The sequence below is a fragment of the Coloeus monedula genome (genome assembly GCF_965178545.1).
Source record: "Coloeus monedula genome assembly, chromosome: 22".
Classification (NCBI taxonomy): domain Eukaryota; kingdom Metazoa; phylum Chordata; class Aves; order Passeriformes; family Corvidae; genus Coloeus; species Coloeus monedula.
Genome location: NC_138802.1, coordinates 3837080 through 3851836, shown reverse-complemented (window position 1 = coordinate 3851836; position 14757 = coordinate 3837080). Strand labels below are relative to the sequence as shown.

At 62.1% G+C, this 14757-nt stretch overlaps 3 protein-coding genes across 3 annotated transcripts; 2 read left to right on the top strand and 1 right to left on the bottom strand.

Annotated features, from left to right (window-relative positions):
• Positions 1-184: 184 nt before the first annotated feature.
• On the top strand, positions 185-3797 carry ICMT (isoprenylcysteine carboxyl methyltransferase; the record flags this gene model as incomplete). Its single annotated transcript, XM_082295729.1, has 5 exons — positions 185-406; positions 545-633; positions 723-892; positions 1554-1771; positions 2485-3797. 5 exons carry the CDS (start codon positions 185-187, stop codon positions 2665-2667), a joined length of 882 nt encoding a protein of 293 aa, XP_082151855.1. The 3' UTR covers positions 2668-3797.
• Positions 3798-5049: 1252 nt separating this feature from the next.
• RNF207 (ring finger protein 207) lies at positions 5050-9567 on the bottom strand (the record flags this gene model as incomplete). Its single annotated transcript, XM_082295857.1, has 17 exons — positions 5050-5376; positions 5452-5532; positions 5601-5718; positions 5807-5858; positions 5941-6126; positions 6216-6405; positions 7449-7570; positions 7659-7727; positions 7853-7921; positions 7995-8067; positions 8194-8240; positions 8350-8475; positions 8559-8634; positions 8705-8786; positions 8870-9014; positions 9099-9231; positions 9377-9567. 17 exons carry the CDS (start codon positions 9565-9567, stop codon positions 5214-5216), a joined length of 1923 nt encoding a protein of 640 aa, XP_082151983.1. The 3' UTR covers positions 5050-5213.
• A 2487-nt stretch (positions 9568-12054) lies between these two features.
• On the top strand, positions 12055-14624 carry RPL22 (ribosomal protein L22). Its single transcript, XM_082295730.1, has 4 exons — positions 12055-12162; positions 12579-12686; positions 13341-13465; positions 14408-14624. Exons 1-4 carry the CDS (start codon positions 12151-12153, stop codon positions 14550-14552), a joined length of 390 nt encoding a protein of 129 aa, XP_082151856.1. The 5' UTR covers positions 12055-12150; the 3' UTR covers positions 14553-14624.
• Positions 14625-14757: the final 133 nt, after the last annotated feature.

The following is a 14757-nucleotide window of genomic DNA, read 5'->3' as shown; positions in this document are numbered from 1 at the left end:
AACCCCGACGGCTCCGTGACCGACAGCGGCCCCGGCGGCTACGGCCCGAGCCGGCCCCACGGCACCCGCCGCGCAACTCTCGCGAGAACGGCGCCGCTCCTCTGCTACCGCGGCTGCGCGGGGCGGGGCTCTCGCGAGAGCGGCGGGGCCGTTTCCCAGGCGACGCGGGCGGGGCGGGGCCGCCATGATGGCGGCGGCGGCGCGGAGGGGGAGGCTGGGCCGGGAGGGCCGCGCCAGCCTTTGCTCCTTCCTGCTCGGCGCCTCGGTAGCGGCCCTGCCGCTGCTACTCGGCTCGTCCCCCGCCCTGCTGGCCGGTCCCGGCCTGCGCGGCCGCCTAGCTCTCGCCTTGCACGTGGCGGGCGTGAACGCGGCACTGCTGCTCCTCTACCCGCGGCCGCTCTACAAGGTACGGGGGTGGCCCCGGCGGGCGGCGGGGTGAAATGCGGCTGTGGAGGACGGTCCCGGGCCCGGGGTGCGGCGGTCGGGATACCCCGGGCCCGCGGAGTGGCGGTGGCAGCGTGTTCTCCCCTCCCTGTGCTTGCAGATCGCCGTCCGGGCCTGCTTCCTGGGCTTCGCCTTCGGCTGCGGGCTTCTGCTGAGCGCCGGCCGCTCCGCCTGGCGCCACTTCGGATGGTAAGGGCAGGGCCGGGCCGGGCCGGGCCGCCGGGCGGGCGCCGTGCCCCCCGCCCTATTAAACCTGCCCTCCTTTCCTCCCGCCGCAGGTACATGTGTTCCCTCTCCCTCTTTCACTACTCGGAGTATCTGGTGACAGCCATCAATAACCCGCGCAGCCTCTCGCTGGACTCCTTCCTACTCAACCACAGTTTCGAGTACAACCTGGCTGCCCTCTCCTCCTGGGTGGAGTTCACGCTGGAGAAGCTCTTCTTCCCAGGTCGGCCACCCTGTCCCTCCCTGACTGCCCAGCTGCACATGGCTCGCCTGGGGTCCATCTCTCTGATAGCAAAGTGCAGGTGACCCTCAGCTTGCTGCCCCGTGACAGCCTTGCAGCAGCTTTGCCATGGTCATAATCCCTCTGTGCTCAAAGCCTCTTGGGTTGGATCTCGGGAGGGCAGGGGGGAGCCCCCCCACCCCACTCTGATATGCTGTGCCAGCGGATCTTCAGCCCTTTCCTGCCTTGGTGGTACAGGAATGACGCGTTAGGTACACCTGGGTGTCGTCTTTTGACAGGAATAAAATCAAGTCATCAAAATCTGTTGCTGTTTGCCCAATCTGGGGCAAACTGGCTGTGCTCTTCTGTTCATTCTTGAGAGAGGGAAGCTGTTCCCCACTCTTGTTTTGTAGCAGCCTGAGCGTATCCTTGGCTGTGCTTTGTGCTGGCTTTGCTCAGCCCCTATAGCTGGGCCCTATGGACTAATCGTGCTAACACCAGGCAGGAGCTGCTGGTTTTATCTGTTTGGTGTGGAATGGCAGCACATGGCTGCTGCCATCACACATTTTGCTTTGAGATGGGGGGCAAAGCCCACTCGCCCAGCAGCCCCCTGCACCCCCTCGAGACCTGTGCAAACCCATTGTGCCCCTCCCTGTCCATGCAGAGCTGAAGCAGATCACCTGGCTGAGCACCGTGGGGCTGCTGATGGTAATCTTCGGGGACTGCCTGAGGAAGGCGGCCATGCTTACGGCCGGCTCCAACTTCAACCACATCGTTCAGAACGAGAAATCTGACACCCACACTTTGGTGACAAGTGGGGTGTATGGGTGGTTCCGGCACCCGTCCTACGTGGGATGGTTTTACTGGAGTATTGGAACACAGGTACTGTATCCAATGTGCTCAGATACTTTGTGTCATGACCCTAGTCTTTGCTCTCAGTGCTGCCCGCGCTGTGATGGGTTGCAGACAGCACTCTATGGCCTGGGCATGGATTCTGCTGCCTCCCACTGGCACACAGGAAATGAGGAATGCCTGAGCGTTCTGCCCCATCTGATCTTTGGGAAGATCCTGTTGCCTTAATTTTCTCTGTGCTGTAAGGAGAGGTGGTGGAGACAGAGTTTGAGCCAGAATCTCCTCGGAGGCTTGGGGTGTGATTTGCTGCTGGTCTAAAGCTGGTGTCCAGAGTTTTCTATCCCTGTGGTCAAAATGCCTTTCATGAGTGATCAGACTCAACCTGGCTCCTGCCAAACACCAGTCCTGTGCTGGAGGGCAAGGAAACTCCCTGACTAGAGGGTCAGCTCTGGCCAGCTGCAGCTGAGCTGTGTGTTCTTGCAGCTGGGTGGGGGTTGGCATTGGATTGTATTTCTCTGGAGAGAGTCCATAAGCGTGGCACATGGAGCTTTTGAGAGCTGGGTGGAGCCAGTGCTGCCTGCGTGCTGCTTTCTTCATTCTGGGGAGAAACTACTAATGAAGTTTCACAGGGAGCGTTGGGATCTTTTCTTTTTCTGTGTCAATGTTACTGGAGGGGGATGAGCTGTGGGGCTGGGGCAGCCTTGGATTCTCGAGGGGACGCTCACCAGCAGCATCTGTTGCAGGTGTTGCTCTGCAACCCCATCTGTGTGGTGGGCTACGCACTGGCGTCCTGGCGCTTCTTCAGGGAGCGGATCGAGGAGGAGGAGATCACACTCATTCACTTCTTTGGAGAAGAGTACCTGGAGTACAAAAGGAAGGTGCCGTCAGGTCTCCCTTTTATTAAAGGAGTCAAATTGGAACTGTAACATGGGCGAAAACCAGACTGGCTGAGCAAACGCCCGGCTCCTGCTGCGCCCAGTGCCTGTGTGGTACTGGCATTGGGAGGTGCCTGTTGGTATTTCCCGGCCACCCTGGAGGAGCTGGTGGAGGGCTGCGGCGTTGGGCAGCCTGCTGGGTCACTCACAGATCAGAAGCTTGTTCCTCCTCCTTGAGATCAGTCCTTTGTTGCACATTCAGGGATCTTCCAGATAACTTAGCCTGTAGCAACCCTAAAGAGAATGAATCCTACTGCCTGCAGCAGCTGAATTGTCTTGGAATGCCTCTGGAACTGATTCTACCAGAAAACGGCACTGCCCTCCTGGGTGGGGAAGGTGCTGGGCAGCAGATTGTTCCTGTTGCGTAATTTGATTTTAAAGCTTTCTGACCTCGTGAGCCTGGTGACACAGCTTTAATCTGCTCAGGCCCAACTCCTTGAGCTGGAGCTGGAGCGGCCGTGGGAGCAGCCTCTGGCTCTGCCTGCCCTCGGAGCACCAGAGTACCTGCAGCACGACACCGCTTGGCTCTCTCTAGGCCTTGGGGTCTGCAGGGAGGGTTCTGCTGCTCCCCTTGTACCGCTGGATCCGAGCGCCTCTGGGTCCGCTCCTCCTCCCTCGGATGCTGCTGCGGATGCAGTGTCACTGCTCCAACTGCTGCCTCCCGCTGCCACCTCTGTTCCTTCTTCCTGCTTCCAAATCACGCTGCTTCCTATCCTGCCAGGCTGCCTCTGTCTTGCAGAGATCCCAGGATTTTGGGTTGTGAAAGAACCACAGCTGCCAGGCTTGCTAAGGGCTTTAGTCCCTGAGATCCTCCCCTGCTCTTTTGGGCAAAAGCTGTGATGTCAGGGCAAATAGGAGATGCTTTTAGGGAAATCTCCAACCAGTAGAAGAGTTGGGCTAGCTAACGCTCTTTTGTAGTGACCATTTGGAAATGGTTCCCACTGAGCTGTGTGGTATAACTTTGTTGTTATATACCAAAGAGGTTCACTGTTTTCTTGAGTTCTACATTATTCTTCCTTGCTGGAATGGAAATGAGTTGCTTGTCAGTTCATGCTTGGAGCTTGTGGTGTTCCATGGGGAAGGTGCTGCGGTACGGCTCAGGAAGGGGCACTTGGTGAGAATGGCTTGGGTTTGGGTTTAGGTTTTCTTTTTTTATAAAAAAAAAACCATGAGAAAACATTGCCAACTTTTGTCTGGTTATTTGAAGGTCTCTCTCGGTACTGATGCCATCATGGAAACTGGAATCCTTTATAATTCCTGGTGGGTTCTCAGAACACTCCAGTGCTGCATTGAGGCACGATTGTGACTCAGTGACTTGTGGGGCTGTGCAGCCACAGGGATGAGCCTGACCCTGACCTTAACCCTAATCCCGACCCTCCATTTCTCCTTTCATCCAAACTGATGCAGAGTTCATCCTGCACTGGGTTTGCTTGATCACAGAGGATCTGCCTGATGCCGTTGCTGGTGACTTGTCCTTTGCTGAGCAGGTTTTTGGCTTGGGAGAAAAGAACAAAGGTGAAAACATACCAGCTGGAGAGTGCTGATCTGTGCTGGGCACTCAGAGGCTCCTGCTTGGGCTGTTCGTGTCTCAGGGAAGCTCAATCTGATGTTGCAGCCAGTGGTGCCTCGGGCAGGTTAACCTGTAACTAATTTTTTTGTAGGCAGTAATGTTCCTGCTGTGTCCTTGATCAGAGGAACTTTGAAACAAGCAGTTGTCACTTGAGTTTGATGTGCTGACAACAGAAACAAAGCCTCATTCCCAGATTATTCTTCATAGTAAATGCACTATGATCCTAATTCCACAAGTGCCAGTTCCAGCTGTGTAGACTCTGTCCAAGCAGGCTGCTTTGGCACCGAAAGGAAGGGGTAAACTTCGTCCTGAGCAAAACCTTCAGCGTCTCTTGGCGCTTTTGAGACCAGCAGCTTCTCTTAACCTTTCCTTTTCCCAAACCCTGTAACCAGAAGCTCTGTGAGGAGGCAGCAGCTTACTGGGTGTGGGGAAGGCATGTGAAGCTTTAGGGAAAAGCTGGAGTAATCCATGAAACCCTGCCCTCTGTGCTGCAGTGATTGGTGAGTTCTTAGCTAGCCCAGGTGTGCAGGGAACCTCTGGAGCAGCTGTTCCTGGCACCCAGCCCACATTGCTGTGTTGCTGCCCGGCACTTCACAGGATGTTCCAACACCCGCCCATGTACCCCTGGCTCTGCCCTGCACCGGGGGTTGTTACTTTTCGCCATAATTTGCAGATGTTGTGGATTTAGGAGCAGCTAGGCACCCTGAGCCAGCAGATCCCTTTTGTCAGCACTGCAGAACCACGCAGACATGGACAACTGCACCCTTTTATTTCACTTTGACACATGCAAGGGAGAGCACAAAGGCAGTTTTTCAGGAGCAAGTCCACCTGAGGTCTTTGTATGTGCTGCAGACGTGGCTGCCCAGGCTGTTTCCTGCCTTGGCTCATGGCACAGGGTGAGAGGAGCTGCTCAGTGACTGGGGCACAGCTCTGCCCAGCAGCTCTGCCACATGCCTGGCACTGGGCTCTATGGTGCTGGCTCTTTAGGGGCAGCACTCTCTGCTCCACTCTTCTGCTGGCCCCTGCAGCAGTCTTTGTTTTTTGGGGAGGGGTCTCCAGGGGTGTCCCTGGGCATGAAGCCCTCCCTGGGGCTGGCTGAAGCCCCCTTTTTGCTGCCAGGCGAGGCATCTCTGGAGAAGGGAAGGGTCAATGTCTGGGAAAGGGCATGGGAGGAGCTTGGCATTCAGGTACTTGTTGTCACCTACCTTGGCAGCATTTCATTGTCGTCACAGATCTTGAGCAGCATCTGGGCCTGTTCTTCTTTGGGCTCCTGGGGCTCCTGCAGCCTGTGGTGGGACAGGTGTGAGCCATGAGCTACATCCCCCTTGGCCCTGAAAGCCCCTGCACTCCTCACCTAGGCTCCAGCCGCTCCTTCACTTTGGCGATGGAGCGGACGTAGGGTGCGATTTGCTTGGTGATGGTGCTCAGGCAGCTGTTCTCCTGCCGCAGCTGCAGCAAGTCGTGGAGCTGGGCTGGGGGCAGGAGGAGTGGGCTGGGGCACAGCCACCCTCACAGTGCAGGCACAGGGGGCACAGGGAGGGAGTGCGGGGTCACGAGTACCTTCATAGATCTCCTGCTCATTTGCTACCCGCTGGTAGGTCTCCTCCCAAACCTGGAAGGAGGAGAGGGAGATGGGCAGTGTGTGGCAGTATGGTACAGAGGGGCCCTGCTCCGCCAGCATGTGCCAGCTGTACCTCCTCAAAGACGCTGCGCATCATCTCCACGGCAGAGTAGTGAGCTGCGATCTGCACATCCATCTGCAGCGACTTCTGCAGGATCTCGCTCATGATCTCCGACTTGATGAGTGAGTGGTGCTTGGTGAGGTCACGGTGCAGTTCCTGCACCTGGTCCTTCAGACCCTGGATCTCCATCTGCAGCATCTGCGGGGACCGGGGGGCACAGCCATATGAGCAGCACCAACCTGGCCCATCGTGTCCCGCCCCATCCTGCTTTGACCCACGCTCCCTACCCGGTAGGTGTTCTCGTAGTTGCGGCAGTGCTCAGCAAAGGGGGTCTCACGCCCCTCGGCCAGCAGCACCTTGGTGCTGATGTACCGGTGCATCGTTGGCTTCTTCACCATGGGGCCAGTGGACATTTTATCACTGGTGGGGGGACAGCTGGGCACCATGAGGGTCTTGGAGCATTGGCCACCGGGGAGCCTGCATGGAGAGGCGACAGTGAAATGCTGCAGGTGAGCAGCAGTGGGGGTGAGGTGCTAGGGACTGTGCCGCCAGCTCAGCCCCACTGCCCCTTGGCTCCGGTGAGCCTGGGGATGCACCAGTCCCACATGTCCCTTCCCTTACCCGAGCACAGAGGTTCAGTCAGAGGTGCCTTCTGTTGCCCCAAAAATTAAATTTCTGTGGGCTGCTCTCCTGATTCCTGCAGTTTTGGAATCAGCTGCAGCAGTGAGAAGCCAAGAGCTGAGCTCGGCACCCTCCAGTTAGTAAAGGGCGGGATACAGCTCACTCCCTCACTGCTGGTATCTCCTGGCCCCTTGGCAGGCCCTTCTGCCCGTGTTTCCCCCCATCCCATGGTCTCCCCATGCTAACCACCACCACCATTGGTCCTACCGTGCAGCGCTGTGCTCCCCCTGCCTGTGCTGGGGCCAGCAGCCCCCAGGAGCTCAGCCACCCTGCAGTGCCAAGCCTGGCTGGGGGCGAGGAGCGGTCCCCATGGGGCGGCAGTGCCTGTTTGTCCTCTCTGGCCAGGAGGGCCTGGCAGGGCTGGTGCTGCCGTGACATCAATAGGCCTAAATATATCCTGGGTGAAGAATGGCCGAGCACTTCCCTGAAATTCTGATAAAAATAGTGGCGGGCAAAGAGGCTGCAGCATCACGGGCATGTGGGCGAGCAGGAGCTGGCCCAGGTGGAGCACCCATGAGAGGGGGGGCAGGGCCCTCCAGGGACCGTGGCAGGGGCTGGGCTGGGGAACAGAGTGAGGCTCAATCAGGCCCCTGGGTGCCAGCCCTGCTGCTGCCCGCCCTGCAGCCACCCACCCCACTTCCCAGAAGTGTCACTTGAAGCCTGTTGTTCATCAGTGCAGCTGTGCCTGTGCTGTCCTGGTACCACTACTGAGGTGACAGGCTCAAGGGCAGCAGCAGGGGCAAGCTTGGCATGGCGAGATGCTGAGGGGGCTGTGCAGTGTGGCACGTGGCAGGGGACACAGTAGCACATGTGCCCTGGGTGTGATCCTAGCACCTCACATGTTCATGCCAGTGATGCCAGGACCGATGCCGCCAGCGCTGCCCACCACGGAGCGGCGGGGGCTGAGCATCAGGAGGGGCTCCAGGCAGCGGGCAAACTCTGCCCGGTACTCGCTGTTGATCTGGGGGGCAAGAGAGGAGAGTTGTGGCTGGGGCTGGGGCAGAGCTGGCAGCTGGCACTGCCCACAGGCACTGCAGGCAGGGCTCTACCTTGCTGGTCTGGGCTGGCCGCAGGCGGTGTGGCAGCTTGACAATCCTCTGCAGCCTCTCCATCAGTTGCTGAAAGGCAGCGATGAAGCGTGGTGAGGGGTGCCCGGCATGGTGAGGGGTGCCCAGCACCTTGCCCATGAACTCAGCACTGCTGCAGGATGCTCCGACCACCCTGCAGTGCTGTCAACACTCACATAGCCCAGGTCCAGGAACTCGGCTTTGTTGGCAGAGCTCAGGAAGGCCGAGCAGGTCACCAGATGGACCTGTGTGTGTGGAGGGGGTCTGTCACTGCCTGGCTTTGGTGTCAGGATGTCCTTGCCTGGTGTGAGGCCCTACCTGCAGTGTGGGCAGCAGGGAGGCAAGGTGGGCGAGCTGCTCCTTGAATGCCTTCTCCTTTTCCTCGTGCTGGCTGCAGCAGAGCAGGGCATGGCACAGCCTTTGCAGGATCCCAGGGAGCCATCCAGCCCCAGGCATCCCAAAACACCTTGGGAAGCAGGGACAGCCCTGGGACAGGGCTCAGCCCATGGTCCCTCACCTCTGCACAGCTTTCAGGAGCGTCTTCTTCCTCTCTGAGAGCTGCTCCTGCAAATGGCACAGCTGCCCTGTGTCCTGCAGCCACCCCAGTCCCTTCCCACTGCCCCAGCTCTGTCCCGCAGGCACAAGGCTTGATGTGCAGGTGGCTGCCTCGCACCTGCATGCGGCTGAAGAGGGAGTTGATGGCCGCCTCCTCCTCACTTGCACTGTTGCGAACCTCCTCGATCATGGCCTTGAGCAGGACAATGGCCTCACGCGTGGATGTCTGCAGTTCCTTCACAGCCTGCCCGGGGTGGCGGGGTGGCTGCAGCGCGGGGGACAGCACTGCACCTCCACACCACCCCCCCACCCCCCAGCCCTGCCCACCATCACTGCCTGGTCCAGCCGCTGGCAGCCCTGCATGTACGCCGTCTCAATGTCGATGCAGTGTGCCCGGCTCTCCCTGCAGGCACAGACATCAAGGCAAAGCACAGGATGGGGCACACAGCAAGGATGGGGCTGGGGCTACTCACCCCTGCATGTCCCTGAAGCAGTTGATGCAGAGCATGGACTTCTTCTCAGTGGAGAACATGATGTAGGGCTCCTCGTGCAGCGCTGCAGGGAACAGGGACATGGCATAGCCTGGCATGGTGCAGTGCAGCATAGCATGGCATGGGGCAGCCTGGCATGGCACTCACGGCACTTCTTGTGGATGTCTTTGGTGCGCTTGGAGAGGGAAACGATCTCGTGGCGGGCGAACATCCTGGCACGGTGGGTCTCCTCACGGCACGGGGCACAGAGGGGCTGCCCACAGGTGTTGCAGAAGTACATGGTGTCCAGCTCCTGTGTGAGGGGACACAGCTGGTGGCAGGCATTGCCCTGGCAGGGGAGCTCTGCCCACCCGCCTGTTCACCCCGCTGCCCTCACCGCCTTGGTGCAGCACTGGTCACAGTTGGCACACTGCACGTCCTCCTCGCTGTCGGCTGAGCTGTCCACCAGGAACTGCAGGAGCCGGTCCACAGGGGGCAGCCCTGTGCCTCCCCTCACCACTGAGGGGTGCCTGCAGGGATGGGATGGGATGGGGACAAGAATAGGAACACCCACCCAGGCCAGTTTTGGGGATGCAGGGAGCAGTGCTGTGCCAATCTTCCAGCCCTGTGCTGTGCCCCTAATCCTGGCGTGCCCCAGACAGGGCTGTCCCTTACCCGCAGAGTGGGCAACGCAGGCGGCCATCGCTGGCGCGGCCTCGCAGGCAGCTGGCGCAGAAGTTGTGGTAGCAGTCGAGCAGGCAGGGGTGCTGGTAGGGCTCGTGGCAGAGCAGGCACACCAGCGGGTGGCAGTTGGCCTTCTCCAGCTCCGAGCAGCTCCCCAGTGGGGAGAAAATGCCGCCCGCCATCTCTGGGGTTGAGAGCCAAGCACTGTGCCCAGAGACCCTGTGTGGCACCAGTTTGTGCGAGCACTGTGGCTGCCACAGAAAGGACTAATCCAGCCCCAGGGCCTGTGAGCTGCTGACTATTTTTAGGTTATGAGCTGCGTGGCACGAGGCTGCCCCCAGCGTGCCCCTTCCCCTGGTATCACAGGCTGAGGGCTGCAGGGCCGGGTGGAATGGTTCCCGCAGTGAGCTGTCCCCCTGGTGTGTGTTCCCCAGAGCAGGAGTATCCCCTGGGATGGGCTGTCCCCAACAAAGGAGCATCCCCTGCAGCAGAGCATCCCGCAGGACAGGGCCGGGGGTTCCTGCAGGACAGGGTGTCCCCCCGGAGGAAGCATTCCCTACAATGGGGTGAGCCCTGCCCAGGCATGTGCCCTACGATGGCAGCCTGGCTCTGAAGGCAGCCAGGTGCCCCACATGCCGGGAGTCCCCGTTCTGGGCACAGGTGTGTCCTGGCCAGGTGAAGGCTTTACCTCTCCCTGTCTGTAGGCCGGGGGATCCGAGCCGAGCTGTGCTGCTGCTCACCGTGTGCCGGCAGGAATGAGAGCGATGCCGAGGCGGCAGGGCCTGGCCAACCCTGTGACGTGGGGCCCCCTGGCACTGGCGATCGGCTGCCACGCCACGGCCCAAAAATAGCCCCGTGCGCTCCTCGGGGCCCTGCGGCAGGGACGGCCCTCGGCGTGTGGGGACACGGGACTGCGTAGCCACGGGATCACCCAGGCTGCGGGGACATGGCCATCTGCATGGCCTGGTGATAGCCCGCAGGAGGAGCGGGGGTCACCCTATGCACAGCGAGGAGCCCTGGGCCGCGGGTGTCAGTCACCCTGTGCACAGTGAGAGCCCTGGGGTCACTCTGTGCGTACCGAGGCTTCCCGTGGTGCTGGGTCACCCCATGTGCAGTGAGGCTCCCCGGGGTGCTAGGGGGTCACTCAGGGCACAGTGAGGAGTCCTGGGGTGCCAGGGGGTCACTCCGGACACAGTGAGGAGTCCCAGGATGCCAGGGGGTCATTCCACGCACACTGAGGGTCCCAGGATGCGAGGGGGTCACTCTGCACACAGTGAGGAGTCCCGGGGTGCCAGGAGGTCACTCTGCGCACAGTGAGGATCTCCGGGGTGCCGGGGGGTCACTCCGGGCACAGTGAGGATCTCCGGGGTGCCGGGGGGTCACTCCGGGCACAGTGAGGATCTCCGGGGTGCCGGGCGGTCACTCCGGGCACAGTGAGGATCTCCGGGGTGCCGGGGGTCACTCCGGGCACAGTGAGGATCTCCGGGGTGCCGGGCGGTCACTCCGGGCACAGTGAGGATCTCCGGGGTGCCGGGGGGTCACTCCGGGCACAGTGAGGATCTCCGGGGTGCCGGGGGTCACTCCGGGCACAGTGAGGATCTCCGGGGTGCCGGGGGGTCACTCCGGGCACAGTGAGGATCTCCGGGGTGCCGGGGGTCACTCCGGGCACAGTGAGGATCTCCGGGGTGCCGGGGGTCACTCCGGGCACAGTGAGGATCTCCGGGGTGCCGGGGGTCACTCCGGGCACAGTGAGGATCTCCGGGGTGCCGGGGGTCACTCCGGGCACAGTGAGGATCTCCGGGGTGCCGGCGGTCACTCCGGGCACAGTGAGGATCTCCGGGGTGCCGGGGGTCACTCCGGGCACAGTGAGGATCTCCGGGGTGCCGGGGGTCACTCCGGGCACAGTGAGGATCTCCGGGGTGCCGGGGGTCACTCCGGGCACAGTGAGGATCTCCGGGGTGCCGGGGGTCACTCCGGGCACAGTGAGGATCTCCGGGGTGCCGGGGGTCACTCCGGGCACAGTGAGGATCTCCGGGGTGCCGGCGGTCACTCCGGGCACAGTGAGGATCTCCGGGGTGCCGGGGGTCACTCCGGGCACAGTGAGGATCTCCGGGGTGCCGGGGGTCACTCCGGGCACAGTGAGGATCTCCGGGGTGCCGGGGGTCACTCCGGGCACAGTGAGGATCTCCGGGGTGCCGGGGGTCACTCCGGGCACAGTGAGGATCTCCGGGGTGCCGGGGGTCACTCCGGGCACAGTGAGGATCTCCGGGGTGCCGGCGGTCACTCCGGGCACAGTGAGGATCTCCGGGGTGCCGGGGGTCACTCCGGGCACAGTGAGGATCTCCGGGGTGCCGGGGGTCACTCCGGGCACAGTGAGGATCTCCGGGGTGCCGGGGGTCACTCCGGGCACAGTGAGGATCTCCGGGGTGCCGGGGGTCACTCCGCGCACGCTGAGGCGGGGGCGGGGTCTCTCCGCGGGCGGTGCAGGGGCGCAGCGCACGCGCCCCCCACGTGCTGCTCCCCGCCCCCGAGGCTCCGCCCCCGCTCCCGGCCGGGCCCGCCCGCGCCCCTCAGGCCCCGCCCCCTCAGAGCCCCGCCCCCAGCCCGGCCCCGCGCCCGGCCAGGCAGCGCTGTCCGCTCTCAGACGCCGTGCGCGGGTGGGACCGGAAGCGATCGATGCTGTCGGCGCTCGGCTGGGGCGGCCCGAGCGTGGTTGTGCGCAGGCGCACGGCGCGCGCTCCCTTTCTGCCCCGCGCGGAGCCGCCATGGCGCCCGCGGTGAGTGAGCGCGAGACCGGCACCGGCCGCGGCCCCCCCGAGCCTCCCCCCGCCGCCACCGGGGCACCCCCGCCCCGCCCCGAGCCCCCGCCACCCCCCGCGGCCCCGCCGCCTGCCCGAGCCACGCCGCCTGCCCCCGCCCGCTCTTCTCCGCGTGCGGCCGGGCCCAGCCCGCGCCTTCCCGGGGCCCCACGCGACGCCCGCCGCCCATGCGGGTCGTGGAGGCGGGCGGCGGGCGAGTCCCATCCCCACCGCGCTGTCCCCGAACCCGATCCGTGCCTGGGCCCTTCCCCTGTCCGCCCGCCCGGAGCTTGGCCCGGCCCCTCCCCGCCACCCGGGGTCGGTCCCTCAGAGCGCTCCCTCTCCCTTTCTCTCTCATTCTCTCTCACTCTCCCTCACTCTCTTTCCCACTACAGCAGAAAAAGCCCGCGGCGAAAGGTGGCAAGAAGAAGAAGCAGGTTCTGAAGTTCACGCTGGACTGCACGCACCCCGTTGAGGATGGCATCATGGACGCCGCCAACTTCGTGAGTGCGGGGTCCCCGGGGAGCCGCGATGGCTCCGCCGCCTCGGGGGGCCTTCCCAGGGTGATGCTCTGCTCCCGGCGGCCTCACACATCCCCGGCTATCCCCTGGCCCTGCCCTGCGCCCCTGGCGCCGTCCCATGGGCAGAGGAGCAGGGAGTGCTGAGGCTGGGCATGAGGCTGGATTTGGGACACTTCATGGTTAAAGCACGAGGGTTGTCCCTGTCCATGGACAGTTTTCCTGTCCATCTTTGCTCGGTGAGTTCCCATCATGCCAGGGATGTGAGAGGTCAGGGATGCTGCAGTTTGAGATCATGAACCTATGGCCGTCCAAAGCACATTCCAGCGTGGGCCTGGGTGAGGATGGGGCTGAGGGGAGCTCAGAGGAACCTGACCCCACTGTCCTGACTGTCCCCTTGGAGGGTCGGGAACATCCCCACCATGCCAGTCTGATATGTTCAGGCCTGAGCACCTCACCCAGGTGTGGCTTTGATGGGGTGGATTAGCCTGGCCTGAGGAAGGGGCTCTCCCCTGCTCTCCTGGGCTATGGGGGCACTGTTGTCTCTTCCCCAGCTCCAAAGCACCAGGCACAAGCCAGCTGGGGGGCTGTGTCCAGTGGGAGCTGTGGCACTGGCTCACAGCTGTGTTCCTCTTGCAGGAGCAGTTCCTGCAGGAACGGATCAAGGTGAATGGCAAAGCAGGAAACCTGGGTGGGGGCGTGGTGACCATCGAGAGGAGCAAGAGCAAGATCACGGTCACGTCAGAGGTGCCGTTCTCCAAGAGGTGAGGTGGGGCAGGCTCGTGTACCGCTGGGGCCAGTTGGTCAGTGTGGCCACAGATGGCTTTTGGCAGGAGATGGTCAGTGTGCACTGAGAGAGGGCTAGCAGGGAAGAGATGTCTCAGTGTAGAAGTTGTGCTGGGATTTGTGCTACCTGGCACTCGCTGAGTGGCTGCTCTCCCCAAATGATGTATGAGAGAGGAATGTGTTTGATATTCCACCTGGGAAGGCTGCTGGGCTGGGCAGTGGGGGGAGCTGCAGCCAAAAAGTGCTCAGTGGAGAATTTAGGGGTGTCTGCAACCGAGGTCTCTCAGATTGTTCCCCCCCCCCATCTTGTGGGGCTCCGGTCCTCTGCCACCTTCTCCTGGCTGCCTGTCTTTGGGCTGGCATTGGCAAAATGTGGTTGTGCTAGGGTGTCCCAGATTGTTCCCCTCGTCCCGTGGTGCTCTGGCCCTTTTCCCACTTGTCCTGGCTGCATGTCCTGGGGACCGGCATCGACAAACTGGGGTTGTGCCATGGCAGAGGTGGCTCAGGGACTGGCTGGGCATGCAGAGCTGTGGGAAGAGCAGAGCTGTGTGGGCGGTGGGCGTGCCCTGCCCTGTGAGCACCCGCCTTTCTCCCAACGCTGTTGGTCCACGTCGGTGCCGCACCTGGCACATCCCAGCAGTGGGTATTCACCATCCCAGTGCAGATTCCCTGTGGGGTGGGTACAAGGCACGGGGGTCGCAGCCTTGTTGGGGCGGGAATGATCCCCCAGGATCTGTGTCATGGCATTGTGATGCGATTCCCCTGGTTGCAGTGTTTCCCGGCAGGAGCTTTGCCAGGAGGTGGCCGGTGGGATGTGTTGGTCCTTCTGGAGGTGGGAGCCCACAGAAATAAGGATTTAATGGCCAAAATAGCTGGCAGGGGGCAGAGGGGCACCACTGTCAGCCATGGTTCTCCCACAGGTACCTCAAATACCTGACCAAGAAGTACCTGAAGAAGAACAACCTGCGGGACTGGCTGCGCGTGGTGGCCAACAGCAAGGAGAGCTACGAGCTGCGCTACTTCCAGATCAACCAGGATGAAGAGGAGGAGGAAGAGGAGGATTGAGCCCCACCGCCGCTGACGGCCATTTTGTACAGTTTCACTTTTCTGGAATAAACAGCGGCAGAGTTGTTCATAGCCCGTGCTCGGTGGCGGCTGCGGCCCCGGGGGGCGGTTTGGGGGGATTTGGGGGTTTTCGGGGAGCGGCGGGCGGGGGGCGTGCCCGGGGCGTGGCCCGTGCCGCGGTGGGCGTGGCCGGGGGCGTGTCCCC